The sequence below is a fragment of the Coenobita brevimanus genome, chromosome 59 (assembly GCF_032717465.1).
Source record: "Coenobita brevimanus isolate Jiangsu-jjx chromosome 59, ASM3271746v2, whole genome shotgun sequence".
Classification (NCBI taxonomy): Eukaryota; Metazoa; Arthropoda; class Malacostraca; order Decapoda; family Coenobitidae; genus Coenobita; species Coenobita brevimanus.
In genome coordinates, this window is record NC_137012.1 from 28,543,153 (window position 1) to 28,559,783 (window position 16,631).

At 39.9% G+C, this 16,631-nt stretch overlaps 1 protein-coding gene across 5 annotated transcripts in view; it reads right to left on the reverse strand.

Annotated features, from left to right (window-relative positions):
• The window catches only part of loaf (low-density lipoprotein receptor domain containing lost and found), a 104,928-nt gene extending 93,467 nt beyond the window's left edge, over window positions 1-11,461 (reverse strand). For all 5 annotated transcript variants that reach the window (XM_080274715.1, XM_080274713.1, XM_080274711.1 and 2 more), the window contains exon 1: window positions 11,117-11,461. In XM_080274715.1, coding sequence (XP_080130841.1) covers window positions 11,117-11,231 — 115 coding nt within the window. In that variant the 5' untranslated portion in view covers window positions 11,232-11,461. The remainder of the gene's footprint in view (window positions 1-11,116) is intronic.
• Between the last annotated feature and the right edge of the window lie 5,170 nt (window positions 11,462-16,631).

Below are 16,631 nucleotides of genomic sequence, written 5' to 3' on the forward strand. Positions count from 1 at the left end.
CACCCTACACCAAGTCCACCCTGAATACTGAGGAAAGCCGAGCCGCAAAAGAACAAACCTTCTTCAAGAACTAATTTTTATTTTGCACTGCCTACTAATTATATATCAAAACCTCAAATCACACTCCCCTCAAAAACAAACCTTTACTTGCATGGCCCCCTTAGCTAGAAATATTATCACCGCAAAACTGCATGCTTTAAAATACTTTCTCTTCCCGACTCACAACTCCAAACTTCTACAAACATATTACGCCTGGGAGATAACCGCGCTGCATAAAACTAACATTTGTAAGACTAATAAACGTTTACTCAAGACGATACACAAGACTCACCAATAAAAGAACAAGAAACTGTCTTCTCCCAATTGCAGTCCCCATTATTCTCACTCATAAAGTCCTATCGATATTCCTTCACTGCTACTAATATTCTCTTTCTTTACTGATAATATTCTCCTTCGCATGACTCTAATACAGCAGCATATATTCACCATTGCAGTAAATCCAAAAGAGATCATCAAAACTGAATCTTTAACTCTCCTAACCTTGCTCTCTCCTTGAGTTTCAATTCCCATCCTTTTTACAACCCAGAAGAAATGGGCTGCATATGATCCACACACCATTCTTAGGTAAAACTTCACCAATAATATAAAAACAGAATCAAAACCACAAACGCAATTCTTGAAGCACTCTCTACTTTAATCATCCACAACTAAACTTCTTTCAATGATGCTTCGAAGGAAAACGGAGCCACATAAGATCAACAAGCTACACTTATCGTACCTAATACTGCAGTAAAATTACCATGGAATCATCAACTCCTGAACGGCCGTCCTCGAAACACTCCACGTAATGCTCTCCATGACTCATATCTTCTGTGACTCTAAACTTTTGCTTTTCTACGATTACTTGGAGGAAAACAGAGTCGCATAACATCAAACTTTTACATGCAACAATACACCAAACCAAACTTCTAGAACATCAGAATATCACCAAACCCTAAAGCAACCCTTGTAACACTCCTCGCAGTGCTCTCCGCAACTCGTATCTTCTGAGACTCTAAACTTCTTCCTACGACGACTTGGAGGAAAACACAACAACATATGACCAAACTTTTACATGCAACAAACCACCATATCACACTTTTAAAATATCAAAACATCACCAAACCCCAAAGCAACCCTTGTAACACTCCTCGCAAGGCTCTCCGCAACTCGTATCTTCCGTGACTTCTAAACTTCTCCTTCCTACGACGACTTGGAGGAAAACAGAGCCGCATAAGAATCTCCTTTGGGTCATTGAGATAGGAAACCGGGGGCATTTATTCGGCTTGTGAGGTACTTAGGCTAAATTATGTAAATGGGCTTGACACACTCTGACACGGCCCCCCCCACCACCACCACCACCACGACCTGATAAGACAGCGGAGGAGGGACATACATTAGACCCTAAGCTACGGGGACTAGAAAGAAATAAAAAGAAAATTAGGGAACTACTGAGGATAGGAGAAATAATGGGAGGCAGGAATAGCACTGGGAAAAATGCAAAATGGAAAAAAGGAGAATTAGAGGACAACTGAAGAAGAATAAGGAAAAAAATATATAACTGAATAAGGAAAATAAGATCACTACTGAAGATAAAAGAAATAATGGGAGGCAGGAGTAGCAGTAGGAAAAATGAAAAAAAAAATGGAACTACTGAACAGAGAAGAGTTAATGGGGAGAGTTGGAAAAATGGGGAAAAAATAAACTACTGAAGGGAAATGATGGGAGCCAGGAGTAGCAGTGGGGAAAAACAGAAAGGAAAAAGGAAGAAAATTATGAAACTACTGATTACTGAAGATAGGAGGAATGATGGGAGGCAGGAGTAGCAATGGGAAAAATTAAAATAAATAAAAGAAAATCCGAGGACTACTGGAGAAAAGAAAAATAATGGGAGGCTGGGGTAGCAATCGAAAAAAAAAAAAAAAAACTACTGAAGATAAGAAAATAATGAAAGGCAGAAGTAGCAGTGGGAAAATGAAAAAAAAAAAAAATAGGGAACTACCGAAGACATGGGAAATAATGGGAAGCAGAGTAGCAGTGGAAAAAAGAAAAAAAAATTAGGGTGCTACTGAAGATGTAAAAAATATAACATGATTGGAGAATTACTTGAGAAATGAAGAAGACTGAGGAATTATTATGGTAAAGGAAAAATAATAAGAACAAGGAGAAATAAAGGACACTGGAGAGTAACTTGGAGATTGAAGGAGAAATTGAAAGAAGGAATTGAGAACTAATAGAAGACAGAAGTAAGGACAGGCATGAAAAATAAAAATAAAAACTACATGAATACGAGAGGCATACTGGAAAGACTGAGAAATAAGGGAAACAGGAGGAAATAAAGGAAGACAGAGTGATAATGAGAGAAACGGGAAAAAGATTAGAGAAATACAGATTGGTAATAAAATAAAGGGAAACTGGCAGAAATAAAGGAAGATACAGTAAGAGTGAGAGAAATAGGAAAAAGATAGAGAAATACAGGTTGGCGATTAAACAAGGGGAAACAGGAAGAAATAAAGGAAGTTAAAGATAGTGAGAGAATTGGAAAAAAAAAATTATATTGGTACGTAATAAAGACAAGTTATGAGATATATAAATTACAGTGACTGAAAAAGTACATGGATTTATGGAGGGGTGATTATGATGAAAAATAACACGACAAAAAAAAACAAACACACACACACACACACACACACACACACACACACGAACGAGAAATGGTGAGAAAATCAGAGAAATTGAGAGAGACAGGGATAATGGAAGGGTGTAAAATAAGGGTGAAAGTATATAGAAGAAATGACAGAAATGGGAAAGGGAAAAACGAATAGGAAGAATTAGAGAGATAGAAATTGGTGAGAAATAGGAAGACAACAGGAAATTGCGGAGAAAGAGAGAGAGAGAGAGAGAGAGAGAGAGAGAGAGAGAGACAGACAGACAGACAGACAGACAGACAAATAGACAGACAGACAGACACAGAATTATGTAACGGTAATAATAATAATAATAATAATTAACAATAATAATAATAATAATAACAGGGGAAGAAAACCAATTAAGGAAGCCAGAGAGACGACAAGGGAAATTAGAAACAATTAGCATGGATACTGTCATAGCAGGGTAAGGAATAATAATAATAATAATAATAATAATAATAATCTCAAAAACTCTATTAATAAAACCAGAAATTACAAGCTTAATAAGGATAGTATTAAAAAAGTAATGAATAATAATAATAATCATCATCATCATCATCATCTCAAAAACTCTATTAATAAAACCAGAAATTACAAGCTTAATAAGGACAGTATTAGAAAAGTAATGAATAATAATAATAATAATAATAATAATAAATCTCAAGACCCTAATTAATAAAACAAAATAAAAATAACTGAAGGATAAAGAAAAAAATAATGATGGTACAGGAATAATTAAAGCTTATAATTAGGGAGTCAGGAGGCGGACGTGAAAGTAGCTTAATTAATTAGAGAGAGAGTGAGAAATAATTAGAGCGAGTGAGAAATAATTAGAGAGAGGAAGATCGCCAGTAATAATGAAGGTAAGCGAGGAGAGGGAGAGGAGGTAATGAAGGAAACAGCCTGAGAAAAAATATTAAAGAGAGAGAGAGAGAGAGAGAGAGAGGGTTAAACAGAAAGGGAGAAAATATTCGAGTGGAAGACATTATTAGAGAGAGTGAGAAATTATTAAAGAGAGAGAAAGAGTATCTGAAAGAATGGGAAAAAAACTGGACGGAAGGAAAAAAGAAAAATACAGACTGAGGGGTGAGAAAAAATAAGTAAATGATAAAAAAAAGCATGAAAGTATGGAAAGTAAAAAGGGGGAAACTAAGGAACTGAAAGATACCACCAAACGATTTTATTCCTCTCTCTCTCTCTCTCTCTCTCTCTCTCTCTCTCTCTCTCTCTCACCTTTAAACCCCGCCCCAGATACTCCTCCCGATATCGTACTCTTCCCGATATCGTATGGAGTCTTACCGATATCTCAAACTCTCCTCCCGATATCGCAAACTCTTCTCCCGACACCATACGCAGTTTTACTAATACTGTACTATTTCCGATATCATTCGCGGTTTTCCCGATACAGCACTCTCTCCTCCCGATATTGTACTCCTCCCGATATCGCAAACTCTCCTCCCGATATCGTAGTCTTCCCGATATCGTACAAACTCTCCTCCCAATACGGTACAGAAGCTTCCCCGCCAAAATCCACTCGCTACCGTACGCCAAGATTCCATTATCGTACATCAAGTCTTCCAATATATACAAAAAATATATGTAACTATATTATCCATCAAAATCTCCTCTCTCTCTCTCTCTCTCTCTCTCTCTCTCTCTCTCTCTCTCTCTCTCTCTCTCTTCCACATATACAGTATATATAAATTAACTGCTAATTTATGTTTATTTATTTACTTATTTACCGTCCGCCTAAATCCTTTCGCCATCACACCAAAATATCGTACACCCAAACCCTATTAATCGTACGCCAAAACAAAATCGTACCTCAAAATCTCTACACCGTACACCAAAAACCCTCTACATATCATTCGCCAAAAGTCCTCATACTCAAAAATCCCGCCAAAACACGGTACACCTTTTATCATACGCCAAAATAAATACCGTGCGCCAAAATGAAAATATGGTAAACAACAACAAAATCATTTGCCAAAATCCTCTCGCCATTATGCGCCAAAATCCTCTCGCCAAACTGTACACTAAAATGCGTTCGTGATAAATCCGGATGCGGGAGTAAATTTGAGTAAGATATGTGACAAGAGAATCGGATCCAGCAAGATATTGTGACAAGGGGGATCCGATGATGTGTGTGTGTGTGTGTGTGTGTGTGTGTGTGTGTGTGTGTGTGAGAGAGAGAGAGAGAGAGAGAGAGAGAGAGAGAGAACCACTATCTTCCTGAACTTACGCAATTAACATACACACGAAAAACTTAGGCAATTTTTAACACAATTCCTTCACCCCGAGGATCTCATTTTTTGGTTTTATTTTTCCTGTCTTAAGACGATTTATTTTGTTTATTACACCTTGCCGTCCTCCTGTTACTTAAATCATTCTACTATCGTCTTACTCTGCTTAAAGTACAATGCGATGTTAGCTAGCCGTATCTAAAATAAATCGGTAAGGGGGATGTGTTTGGGACCTTCTTCTCTCTGTTCTGTAAATGTTTGGTTTGTACGTGTGGTATTCTCTCTCTCTCTCTCTCTCTCTCTCTCTCTCTCTCTCTCTCTCTCTCTCTCTCTCTCTCTCTCTCACACACACACACACACACACTAAAATGAATAAAATTATCAGCAGTGGTAATAATACATCACTCGTAATTATTGTAACTGATTGCTATTGTCATTACTAATAACATTTACAATACTGTTTTCCCATTAACAACACCATCACACTTTTATCATTTTTTATTATTGTTATAATTATGACGATGATTACTGCTATTATTATTATTATTATTATTATTATTGTTATTATTATTATTATTATCACCACTACCACCACGATCATCATCATCACCACCACCATCATCAGCACCATCACCACTACCATTATCACCACCAAAATCATCACCATCACCATCATCACCACCAAATTCATCATCATCATCACCACCACCACCACCACAAGATAGTCCCCCGTTATAACTCCTCTCTCTTACACAACAAAAGTCTACGGACAACGCAACCCAAGTTTCACATACTCGTACACTCGGGGAGGACAATGCAAAGATTGCGATAGAGATGAACTGTTCCCTGGAAGAGGGTACGAGGTAGAAGAGCTGAACAGGAGGAGGAGATGATGATGATGATGATGATGATGATGTACAATAGCTGAATAGGATGTAAAGATGATGCTGATGATGACTGATAAGAATGAGAGAGAGAGAGAGAGAGAGAGAGAGAGAGAGAGGTATGTCCAATTGTGAGATCTGAAAGAAGATCGGAGGAAAGAAAGGGGGGCCTGGAGGGGAGGGAGAGGGGGGAGGGAAAGAAGGACGGCGGTAGATGAGGAGGTAAGAAGGGGCGGGAGGGAGGGGGGGAGAAATAAGTAAAGCCTCCCACTCTCCATCCCCTCCCTTCCACATCACCCCTCCCCTCTTATCCCTTTCCTTTATTATTATTATTATTATTATTATTATTATTATTATTATTATTATATTTTCATTTTCATTTTCTTACCTCGTCACCTAAAGCCCGTTAATAATGTTCCTAACTACCCAACCATCCAATGACCCTGTAACCACCTACCAAACAAGCTACTTTAAATAAATCAATATTACTCTCTTCAATAACACTAATATAATCTAGGTCAAAGCAATATCAAAGAGCCTCGTTACTTTGACATAAAAATCAAGGAACGAATTATCTGTTTCACTCTTTAAAAATCATGAGAGAGAGAGAGAGAGAGAGAGAGAGAGAGAGAGAGAGAGAGAGAGAGAGAGAGAGAGAGAGTACGAAAGAGAAAGATGGCAATTTTAGGCCCAGTTAGTATGAAAGAGGAATAAGTATAATATTGCTCACTCTCACACTCTTATTATATCGTCTGCTATCTCGCGCATCCTCTCACTCTTATTAATCCCTCTGCCATCTCCATCCTGCATTTAAAACACCCTAACAACCTGCGTCTCTTTAATGACCTAATAGCCTCGTTAAACCTGTAAAAAAAAAACTCCCCCAGGCTATTACAAGTTACGCCTTGATAAAATATGCCATGGCCACTCAAGCTTCATTATTACGCTGCTACGACCTCATTATGCATTTTTACACACACACACACACACACACACACACACACACACACACACACACACACACTGCCATCATTATACAATTCATTACCAGACATCCTCATTATAACACCTATTAAACTCTCTCTCTCTCTCTCTCTCTCTCTCTCTCTCTCTCACACACACACACACACACACACACACACAAGTTCATCACCAAACATGCTCGTTATAACCCCTATTAAACTTGCCTATTAATCAAGAGGTAATGGACAGACTTAGTTTTAAAAATCATGTGTCTCGCCTGGTGATCAAGAAGAAGAAAAGAGGATGGGAGAATGGTTGGAAGTGATAGACATGTTTCTTTAGTAGTTAAGGAATACACACACACACACACACACACACACACAATCATTATCAGCATCATCATCTTCCACCCAACATTCATGACATGCCATCCTACACACACACACACACACACACACACACACACACACACACACACATCATCTTCCACCCAACATTCATGACATCCCATCCTACACACACACACACAACCCTACCCACCCACAAAAAACACCCCCTACTCCTCCCCACCACAGTTCCTACACCCCACCCCAGCCTACTCCATACCGCCAATCCCTCCCTACCCCACCCCTCCCCATCCCACCCCAGTCTAATAACAGAATAATTACCGGATTAATGTAGGGAGGCATAATCAACGTCACTGAGAAAAATTACAGTACTTGAATACCCTAACAGTACTGATTATTATTATTATTATCATTATTATTATTATTATTATTATTATCATTATTATTATCATCATCATCATCATTATTATTATTATTATTACTACTACTACTGCTACTACTACTACTATTACTATTACTATTATTATTATTATTATTATTATTATTATTATTATTATATTTTTGAAAGGGTAAAATAAATGTTACGATGGGAGACTTAAATGCCGAGGGGAAGTTACAATGCCGAGGGGAAGTTACAATGCCGAGGGGAAGTTACAATACCGAAGGGAAGTTATAATGCCGAGGGGAAGTTACAATGCCGAGGGGAAGTTACAATGCCGAGGGGAAGTTACAATGCCGAGGGGAAGTTACAATACCGAGGGGAAGTTACAATACCGAGGGGAAGTTACAATGCCGAGGGGAAGTTACAATGCCGAGGGGAAGTTACAATACCGAAGGGAAGTTATAATGCCGAGGGGAAGTTATAATGCCGAGGGGAAGTTACAATGCCGAGGGGAAGTTAAAAATACGTTAAAATGCCGAGGGAAAATTAATCCACTAAATATCACCGTCTTGAAAGGGGTACAAGAACAACATCCAATTAACACACAATCATTACCCCAAATTACCCTCAATCACCAAGGAGCCACGTCATCCCTTGGGCTAATAAACATCCAATCATTAATAGCACATCATAATTACCCCCAAATAACCTTCAATCACCAAGGAGCCACGTCATCCTTTGGGCTAATTAATAACATTCTTGCATAGTCTGGATAAGGGGATGATGGCACTCTCCCTGGCTTCCCTCACACCGCCCAACACCCCCTCCTAATTCAAACCCGTAACTTGGATAGGCAAAAATAGTCCTAGTTTCGATTTAAATGGTTCTAGTTTCGTTTAAAATAGTTCGCTTAATTTAAAATGGTCCTAGTTTCGTTTCAGTCTTAGTTTCATTAAAAAGTCAAGTTTGATTTAAAAGTCCAAGTTTTGTTTAAAAGTCCAAGTTTCGTTTAAGTCCTAGTTTCGCTTAAAAGTCCAATTTTCGTTTAAAAGTCCTATTTTCGTTTAAAAGTCCTATTTTCGTTTAAAAGTCCAATTTTCGTTTAAAAGTCCTATTTTCGTTTAAAAGTCCTATTTTCGTTTAAATTAGTAGGTGCCGTTTCCTAGTTTCGTTTAAAATAGCCCTAGCTTCGTTTAAGGTCCTAGTTTCGTTTAAAACAGGCAAATAAATCGCTAAGGAAGAGGTGTTACGACTCGAATAACAACGAATATAAGGATTATTATCTAAATAAGTCCGCCTAACAAAATATATGACTGATCCCCCTACTATCTATCTATCTATTGCCCGACGCCCTAACCTCGCAAAGGGTGGCCGCAGACAAAACGCCTCCAAGTCGCTGTCACCCACCATTTGACTGCCCTCCCCCCAGCTCACTCCCCCCTCCCTCATATACCTCTGAACTCCATCCCTCCACCTCATCCTCGGACTCCCCCTCACTCTCTTTACGCGAACATTAAAACTATATAATATTCACGTGTGATATGTATAACTCGCTGAGGAGAAAGTGTTACGACTGTCATCACTGTTCGGCTTCGCATCCAAATTTGCCTGACTAAAAAACACGGTACTTGGGGCTAAATGTCATGTTCCATCAATTTAAATCAATAAAATGTTCCCCATATAAATCTGCAAGGTATTTCTCAACAGACATCCATTTACATCACCAATCACATCACATAAAACAAGAATGCAGCACACACAGAGGGCATACCTCCGCCATCGCCTATACCAGACAACTCAGATCACCAAACTGTAATAAACTCTTCCTTGGCCCATGACCCACATACCCACAATAAAAAAAAAAAATAATAATAATAAGTAAAAAAGAAAATAACTGAAAACCATCCATAACTCTTCGCAATATCTTTTAGACAAACTGGGGTATATATACATGTTGGAAAAAAAAAAAAAATCAATCACATCACAGTATATAAGAATGTTAAAAAATGTATGATCAGGATATACATGATAAAATATACATACCGACAAAGACTTGGCGAGCACAGTTGTAAGGCCGTATTCACATAAGCAAATAAATCGCTAAGGAAGAGGTGTTACGGCTCTAATACCAATAAATATGCTAACACATCTTCCTCATCGATTTATTTTGTACATTAAATTATCTCCTTCTATATCTTACAGGTACAAATGTTGATAAATGTTATATACGGTAAAACAGATTATGAATATTCTGAAAATTAAATCGCTAAGGAAGAAATGGAGTTCCCCCGAGCTAAGCCCTGTATTAGGCTATATAGCCCCGCTAGGGTTACAGGAGGGAGCTACCCCTCCCGGCACGGCAGCCCGGGCGAGGCTCGAACTTGCAATCCCCCGATCACAAGTCCAGCGCGCTACCACTGTGCTACCGCGCCCCCCTCGCTAAGGAAGAGGTGTTCAGGTGTTACTAGATCACCGTGCCTTCGTGAATACAACTTAACATTATATAAAAAAATATATATAGAAAAATATATAGTGGAAGACATTACAATCCCCGAATGCAAGTTATATAATGCCTTGCAACACTACAGCATAACCCTCTCACTGCCATATTGGACTTTAGATGTATTAATTCCAGGTCATATTGTTGAGAAAAATTATACGTAGTTATTGGGTTAATGATCCCAATAATAACTCATACAGCGCACTGAAGCCTAGTTCATGACTGATTATTTTATTTACGAAGCTTAATAATAATAATAATAATAATCAGTAATAGTAATAAAATAATAATAATAATAATGTAATAATAATAATAATTAGTAGTAGTAGTAGTAGCAGTAGTAGTAGTAGTAATAATAATAGTAATAATAATAATAATAATAATAATAATAATAAACTCACAGCGGCAATGGAACTTTGGTATTTCGCCCAGGCCAAAGCCTCATTTTTTATTTAACACGAAATCCTTGCGCAGTTACAGTAAGAAAAAAAATAAGCAATCTCTAACTTTCAAAGCATTGGTATTTTGTCATTGTTACCGCCTGACGATTTTGTTCATCTGATAAACCATAGGCGGTGAAAGGGTTGAAAGTTATCTCTAAAAAATTAAAGCTCTCTAAAAGCAATCATCTATCTTTACATCAACCTCCATAACCCTTTCAGAGCGATGGGTGGACTGGCACTTTTGATTTATGGCAGTTTTATTCATCGTTCATCAGCGAAGCCACCTTACGCGGTGAAAGGGTTAAGGTTTCAAAGTGGGAGCGGAGGGTTATGGAAGAAGGGAGAGCAAGGTGAGAAAGTGAGACAGGATTGGGTGAGCAAGTGAGACAGCAAGGTTAGAAAGTGAGAGAGGATTAGGTGAGAAAGTGAGACAGCAAGGTTAGAAAGCGAGAGAGGAGGGTTACGGTGGACGCAAGGTGAGAAAGTGGGGGTGGAGGGTAAGCGTGAGGAAGCGAGTGAGCAAATGAGAGAGCTGGGTGAGAAAGAGCAAGGTGAGAAAGTGAGAAGCGTCAGGGTGAGAAAGTGAGAGGGCACGGTGTGAAAGTGAGAGGGCTTGGGTACTCACAGAAATGGTTGACATTGTTGGAGGCGAGGGCGAGCCGCGTTGTAACCACCAGCAGTATCGAAAGCCTCACTTTGAGCCACATCAGGGCCCCGTGTCCTATCGAGTCGTGTTCCATGGCTCCTCACAGGTGTCCTAACGTCTCCATGGCTCGAGGGAGACTCCACTGAGGGAAGGAAGGGGGCGGCGAAATGTAAAATGATGACTATATAACTGCCTAGCGTTGAGTATGCATCACCACCTCAACGCCATTTGTTTACGTGCGGCCGCGTTGCTAAGGTGGTACAGGGGGAGAGGCCAACGCCATTACACGCACAGACACTAAAGTTTTAAGGGGACACACCCTCCCTGCCGCCACTCGGAGTAATATGAGTGAGGGCACACACTTCCCAGCCAGAGCCCAACGCTTACCAAACTCTGGAATTTTTGGCCCAATACCTCAGTTCCACCTGTTCTTCTAACCTCTAGTGACCACTAACTATCTTAACTCTAAACTATATTGAAATTACCATGTTCTTACCCCATTATTATCACTAAATGTCATTAAGTAGGCGAACTTGGAGACATTAACGCGAAATCCGGGTGAAGTTGGCATCTTCGCACGTCGCCATATTGATCATGAGCTGCGCGCGCACCAAAAAGCCATCTTCTGGTCACTCCCTACACTACTACAATGGTAATTCCCGACCGTAGACCTTCGTGTGCCTTTTAAAAATGACCGCTAATCAATAACAGGGTTGGCGTTAGGGGAAGGAGTTAGGGGTGAAGGCTTAAAAGAGGCAGACGTTCAGCTTTAGGGAAAACTTTATTCGTCCCACACACACTACGAGGTTCCATCTTGACTTCAGTGACCCGCGGCTAAATGTCAGTAACTCTGTAAATAAACAAACGGGCAGAAAATAACACCGGGTTGTGAAGTGGGCGAGGGGGAAACCGAACCGCAGAAAAACTTTACCAAAAAATAATAAAAACGAGAGATCAATCAGTGTTTGATCAAAGTTTGAGATAAAAGGGGGGTCGAGTTCAATGACCAGTGTTTAAAAAATGACCGTCCATTCATCCCTGATTCCCTGGTTTACGACTTGAGTAAAAACCCACACAATTCCGTATACGCAATAGCTCTTTATACATACAGTTCAATATACATGTAGCTTATGCTCTTTTTTCACATACGCAATGTTCCATATACATGATAACTGCTCAACATGTTTTCATTTTTTTACCCTCTCCTGCGAGTAACATAACTTACTTATCCGTCGTTCAACTTCACAAAATACGTGTAGTGTACTGATGTGTAACGACAAATGACCACGTTTTTTCCTTCCTACCCCCTCTGGCGAGTATTTTGATAAGTAAAACTCAATCCCTCGACAAATTCACACAGTATACGTGTACGATCTGTGTATATAACTGATGTAGAACTTGAAAAATACCCGTTTCTTTTTCTTTCCCTCTGGATAGAAATTTTAGAAGCAGAAATCAACTCAATTCCTCAAAAAATCCACAGAAATTGAGCAATACGTATGATCTGTTGCCTATACGTGTTTGTCGTGTATAACTTGACAAATCCCCCCCCCCTTTTTTTTCCCGTTTTTAACCCCTCTGGCGAGTAATTTGAGAAGCAGAACTCACAACTTCATCCCTGAGCGCCAGAAGTCCAGCCAAGAGTGATCTCCCGGTAAAAACGAGAAGTGAAAAGTTTTATCTCTTCCGTTTGCTGGGACTTTTCAAAATTCAGCCTTGTAATCAAACCTGTTATTTCTCGGTATCGTAGACTTGGAGTAATACGACAGAGATGGAGAGAGAGAGAGAGAGAGAGAGAGAGAGAGAGAGAGACGAATTTTCCATTACTGTAACATTAATCCTTCAAGACGAGGACTGTTTTACCCGTTGAGAGAGAGAGAGAGAGAGAGAGAGAGAATGTCAACTTGGTTCTTCCGTTACTGAAACATTAATCTCTGATATGCGCCATGTGTATGAGCGCGAGTGCTTACTTCCTCGTCAATTGGAAGCTCCCTAACACATCTTCCTTAGCTATTTATTTCTGAATATGACTGGTTATTTATTTCTGAATATGACTGGTTGATATCTTTTTGTACGTTATTCATTCAGAGTATGACGATTTATGTAACACACACCAAGGCAGTAAGGCGTAATAAGCAAAAGAAATCGCTGTGGAAAAGGTGTTAGGGACGAAAATATGAACCCTTGTTCTTCTTATTCCTCTACGTGGAGAAAATTGAGTTAAACCGTTGCCATAGTGATATCAGATAACCAACGACACCTAAAATAAATTGCATACGAGTGAGTTTTAGGGAGCTTCCTCAACGACACGAATACGAGCCCTTCTTCCTGTTCTTTTTCTTATTAGTCTACCTGGAGAAAAATGAGTTAACTTAGGACATTCAATATGAAAGAGTACGTCATTCCTGGCCTACTGTACTACCCACCACCACTACCACCTTCCCGTGCTGTCAATCCTGTCCCTCATATTATGCCCATCTTAACAGGGTATCCTCATCCCACCCTGCCACATACACCCCTCTAATCCTACTTGCCTTACCCACCCCTCTCCACCTACTTGCCCCATCCACCCCTCTCCACCTACTTGCCTCATCCACCCCTCACCACCTACTTGCCCCATCCACCCCTCTCTCCTCCTACTTGCCCCACCCATCCCTCTCTCCTCCTACTTGCCCCATCCACCCCTCTCCCCCTACCACCCATACTGAAACTGCTGAAATCTCCTGCTGAAACCCTTATACCCTTTACTGAACCTTGCACTGAGGTTCGAGAATGTCACACTACGCCTTGTTTCTTTCTCTCTCTCTCTCTCTGATGCCACCTACTATACATACTTTTGTCAGTCATGGCTAACACACATCACTACTACAGTATTTGTCGCAATGATTCATCACTTTTGTTTTCAGTATCGTGACAATGTGTAAAATAAATTTCTGGAATTAGGGAAAATCAGAGAAATAAAAGACTTACCACTACCTACAGTATAATCATCACCATCACCACCACCACCATCGTCATCATCATTAAACCCCCCCTCCTCTACCCACCCATCTATTCAACCCGTCATCACCATCATCATTACAACCACCACCAGCAGCATCACCACCACCAGCAGCTCTATCAGTATCATTCTCAATCCATTCAGAATCCCATTATTATCACCACCATCACTATAATCATCATTACCGAACCTTGGATCATTACCTCCACCACCGTCATTATTTTCATCATCATCCCCACCCATATTATCACCATCATCATCACCAAACCTGACATTATCACTGCTCTATCTACCCACCCCCTCTCCCTGGCACCGATACAATAATTTATCAGAGGGGGATAAGGACTCCACTGGGCCTTAGGTGTTGTAGGAGTAGGCCTATCGCAGTTAATGGCTAAATAATGGATACAGGGACGCTCACATAACAGTACCCCCCGGATCAATGCTCTCTGAACAAAATATAATAAGGTATATAACACTCATGGTCTACTGTTTTATATTTCCATCCAGCTAATGCCAGACGGTTTTGTTCATCTGCCAGTGCTTCCTAAGAGCCTGAGTTGATGGGCAAATCGCGGTTCAAGGTTTCATCACATCACTAGACAGTTTTCGAAGAACGCGTACCTCCGCCAATGCCAATTTATGATTTACAAACCAACCACCGACGCCGTTGGCAGATGTAATTAATTCTAAGGTCTTTGTCTGCCCTCGTAGCGTCTCAGTTAAGGCATAACTCCGCCAACGCCAATGAAATTTATCATTTATTCCTGCATCCGGATCCGCGTCATAATCTAAACAACTCTTCCTTGACCCAATGCCCACCTATCCACCAGATTTCACTGAAATCCGATAACAACTTTATGTCTATCTGTTTGTGGGCAAGATATCATTAAAAAGTTGCTATCGGGTGTCACGGTTAATACTGTACATAGGCTCCTCCAACTTCCCTGGCAACAGCTGAGAGAGAGAGAGAGAGAGAGAGAGAGAGAGAGAGAGAGAGAGAGAGAGAGAGAGAGAATGTTCAGGGGGGGTTAATAACATAATTAGAATCACGTTAATACGTAGGAAATACGCAGAAAAACAAAACAAAACAAAACAAAACTCTCGAAACGTTGTAAAGGCGATGGTTACTCATGAATAAGACAAGAGGAAGCGAGATATGAAAGGTCAAGGGCAGACTATCACTGACCTAGCCGTAACAACAGTAGTGCACGGGGAAGGACGAAGAAAAAAAAATGAAAAAGGCACATTCTAAAGGTCAAGGTTTCACATGTGACTAAGAATTATATAAAGGGCAAGTGTATCAGCTGTCCTGTCTGTCTTAAGGCTGTATTACTGGTGGCTTTGGAAATTTCTTACCGTCTCATTCTTAGCGAATTATTTTGCGTGGTCAACTTCAATATCCTCGTGTGTTAAGTGCTTTTACCTCAATTTGGGCCAGATTTTTGCCCTGTTACTGCATATTTTACGTACCTCAGTGAGAGAATAACACAATACTGTCGTTCTATATCCTTTCCACTGCACTTCATGACTAGCATCAAATTCTAGTATTAATCTCTTGTTACAACTCAGCATTTTAGGTCGTTAGGGTAGAAGGGGTATAGTAAAGCAAACACCGTTAATACCTGACATATACACTGCATAAGTAAGAATGTTGTGATGTGAAATGAATAAATCGCCTAGGGGGAGGTGTTACAAAGCCTCCCATGGAACTCTGAATTCCACTTACCCACACGATTATTTTGGAGCTTAATAAGACACTCTAATGTTAGATTATTTTCCAAGGTTTTCAGCAAGAGATTGTGTGTGTGGGGCGGGGGGAAGGAGGGATGGATCTTGTACAGACCTTCTAAACAGAATGGAAACAAAAGCTTTTTGTCTCATCAGCTCCACTCCTCCCACTCATCCTTTATTCTCTGTCTCTGCTGCAATGTCACACTGCTTTCCTCCTGGGCACTTCCACAGTTGTGTGGGGCATGCAGCGCTCATCCACAACCTCTCACCCCTTTTTTATTTTTCTACCGTAATAATTATATAGTAATACTGCTGTGTCCTGGGACATTTCTTACTGCCAGGGTTGTTTTGAATTAAATCAAATTATTTAAATCAGTGAAAAAAATCAAGATTTACATCCAGGTGGATTTTTTTTAAATACAGTAAAAAGGAAGATGATAGAGAACGTGATCGATGTGTAATGTACAGTTGCATCAATTCTGTTTGTCCTGTACTCTTCTTGTACTGATCCTGTATCAAGTCAGGCACCAGTGAACCACTGTCTTCTGCTACAAGGCAAATATTCAAAAGTTAAACACAGGAAAGAATGATCTTGTTGATAATAACATTGTGTCCCCTTCGTACATACTCTAACAATGAAAGCCATTGTAAAAGGCCACTATAGTACATCATACAACACTTATTCCTGGTGTTTTACACTACTCTATCTGGTTAAGCAGACCTATAAACCACAGCCAAGCAATTATCATGGTCAAGCTG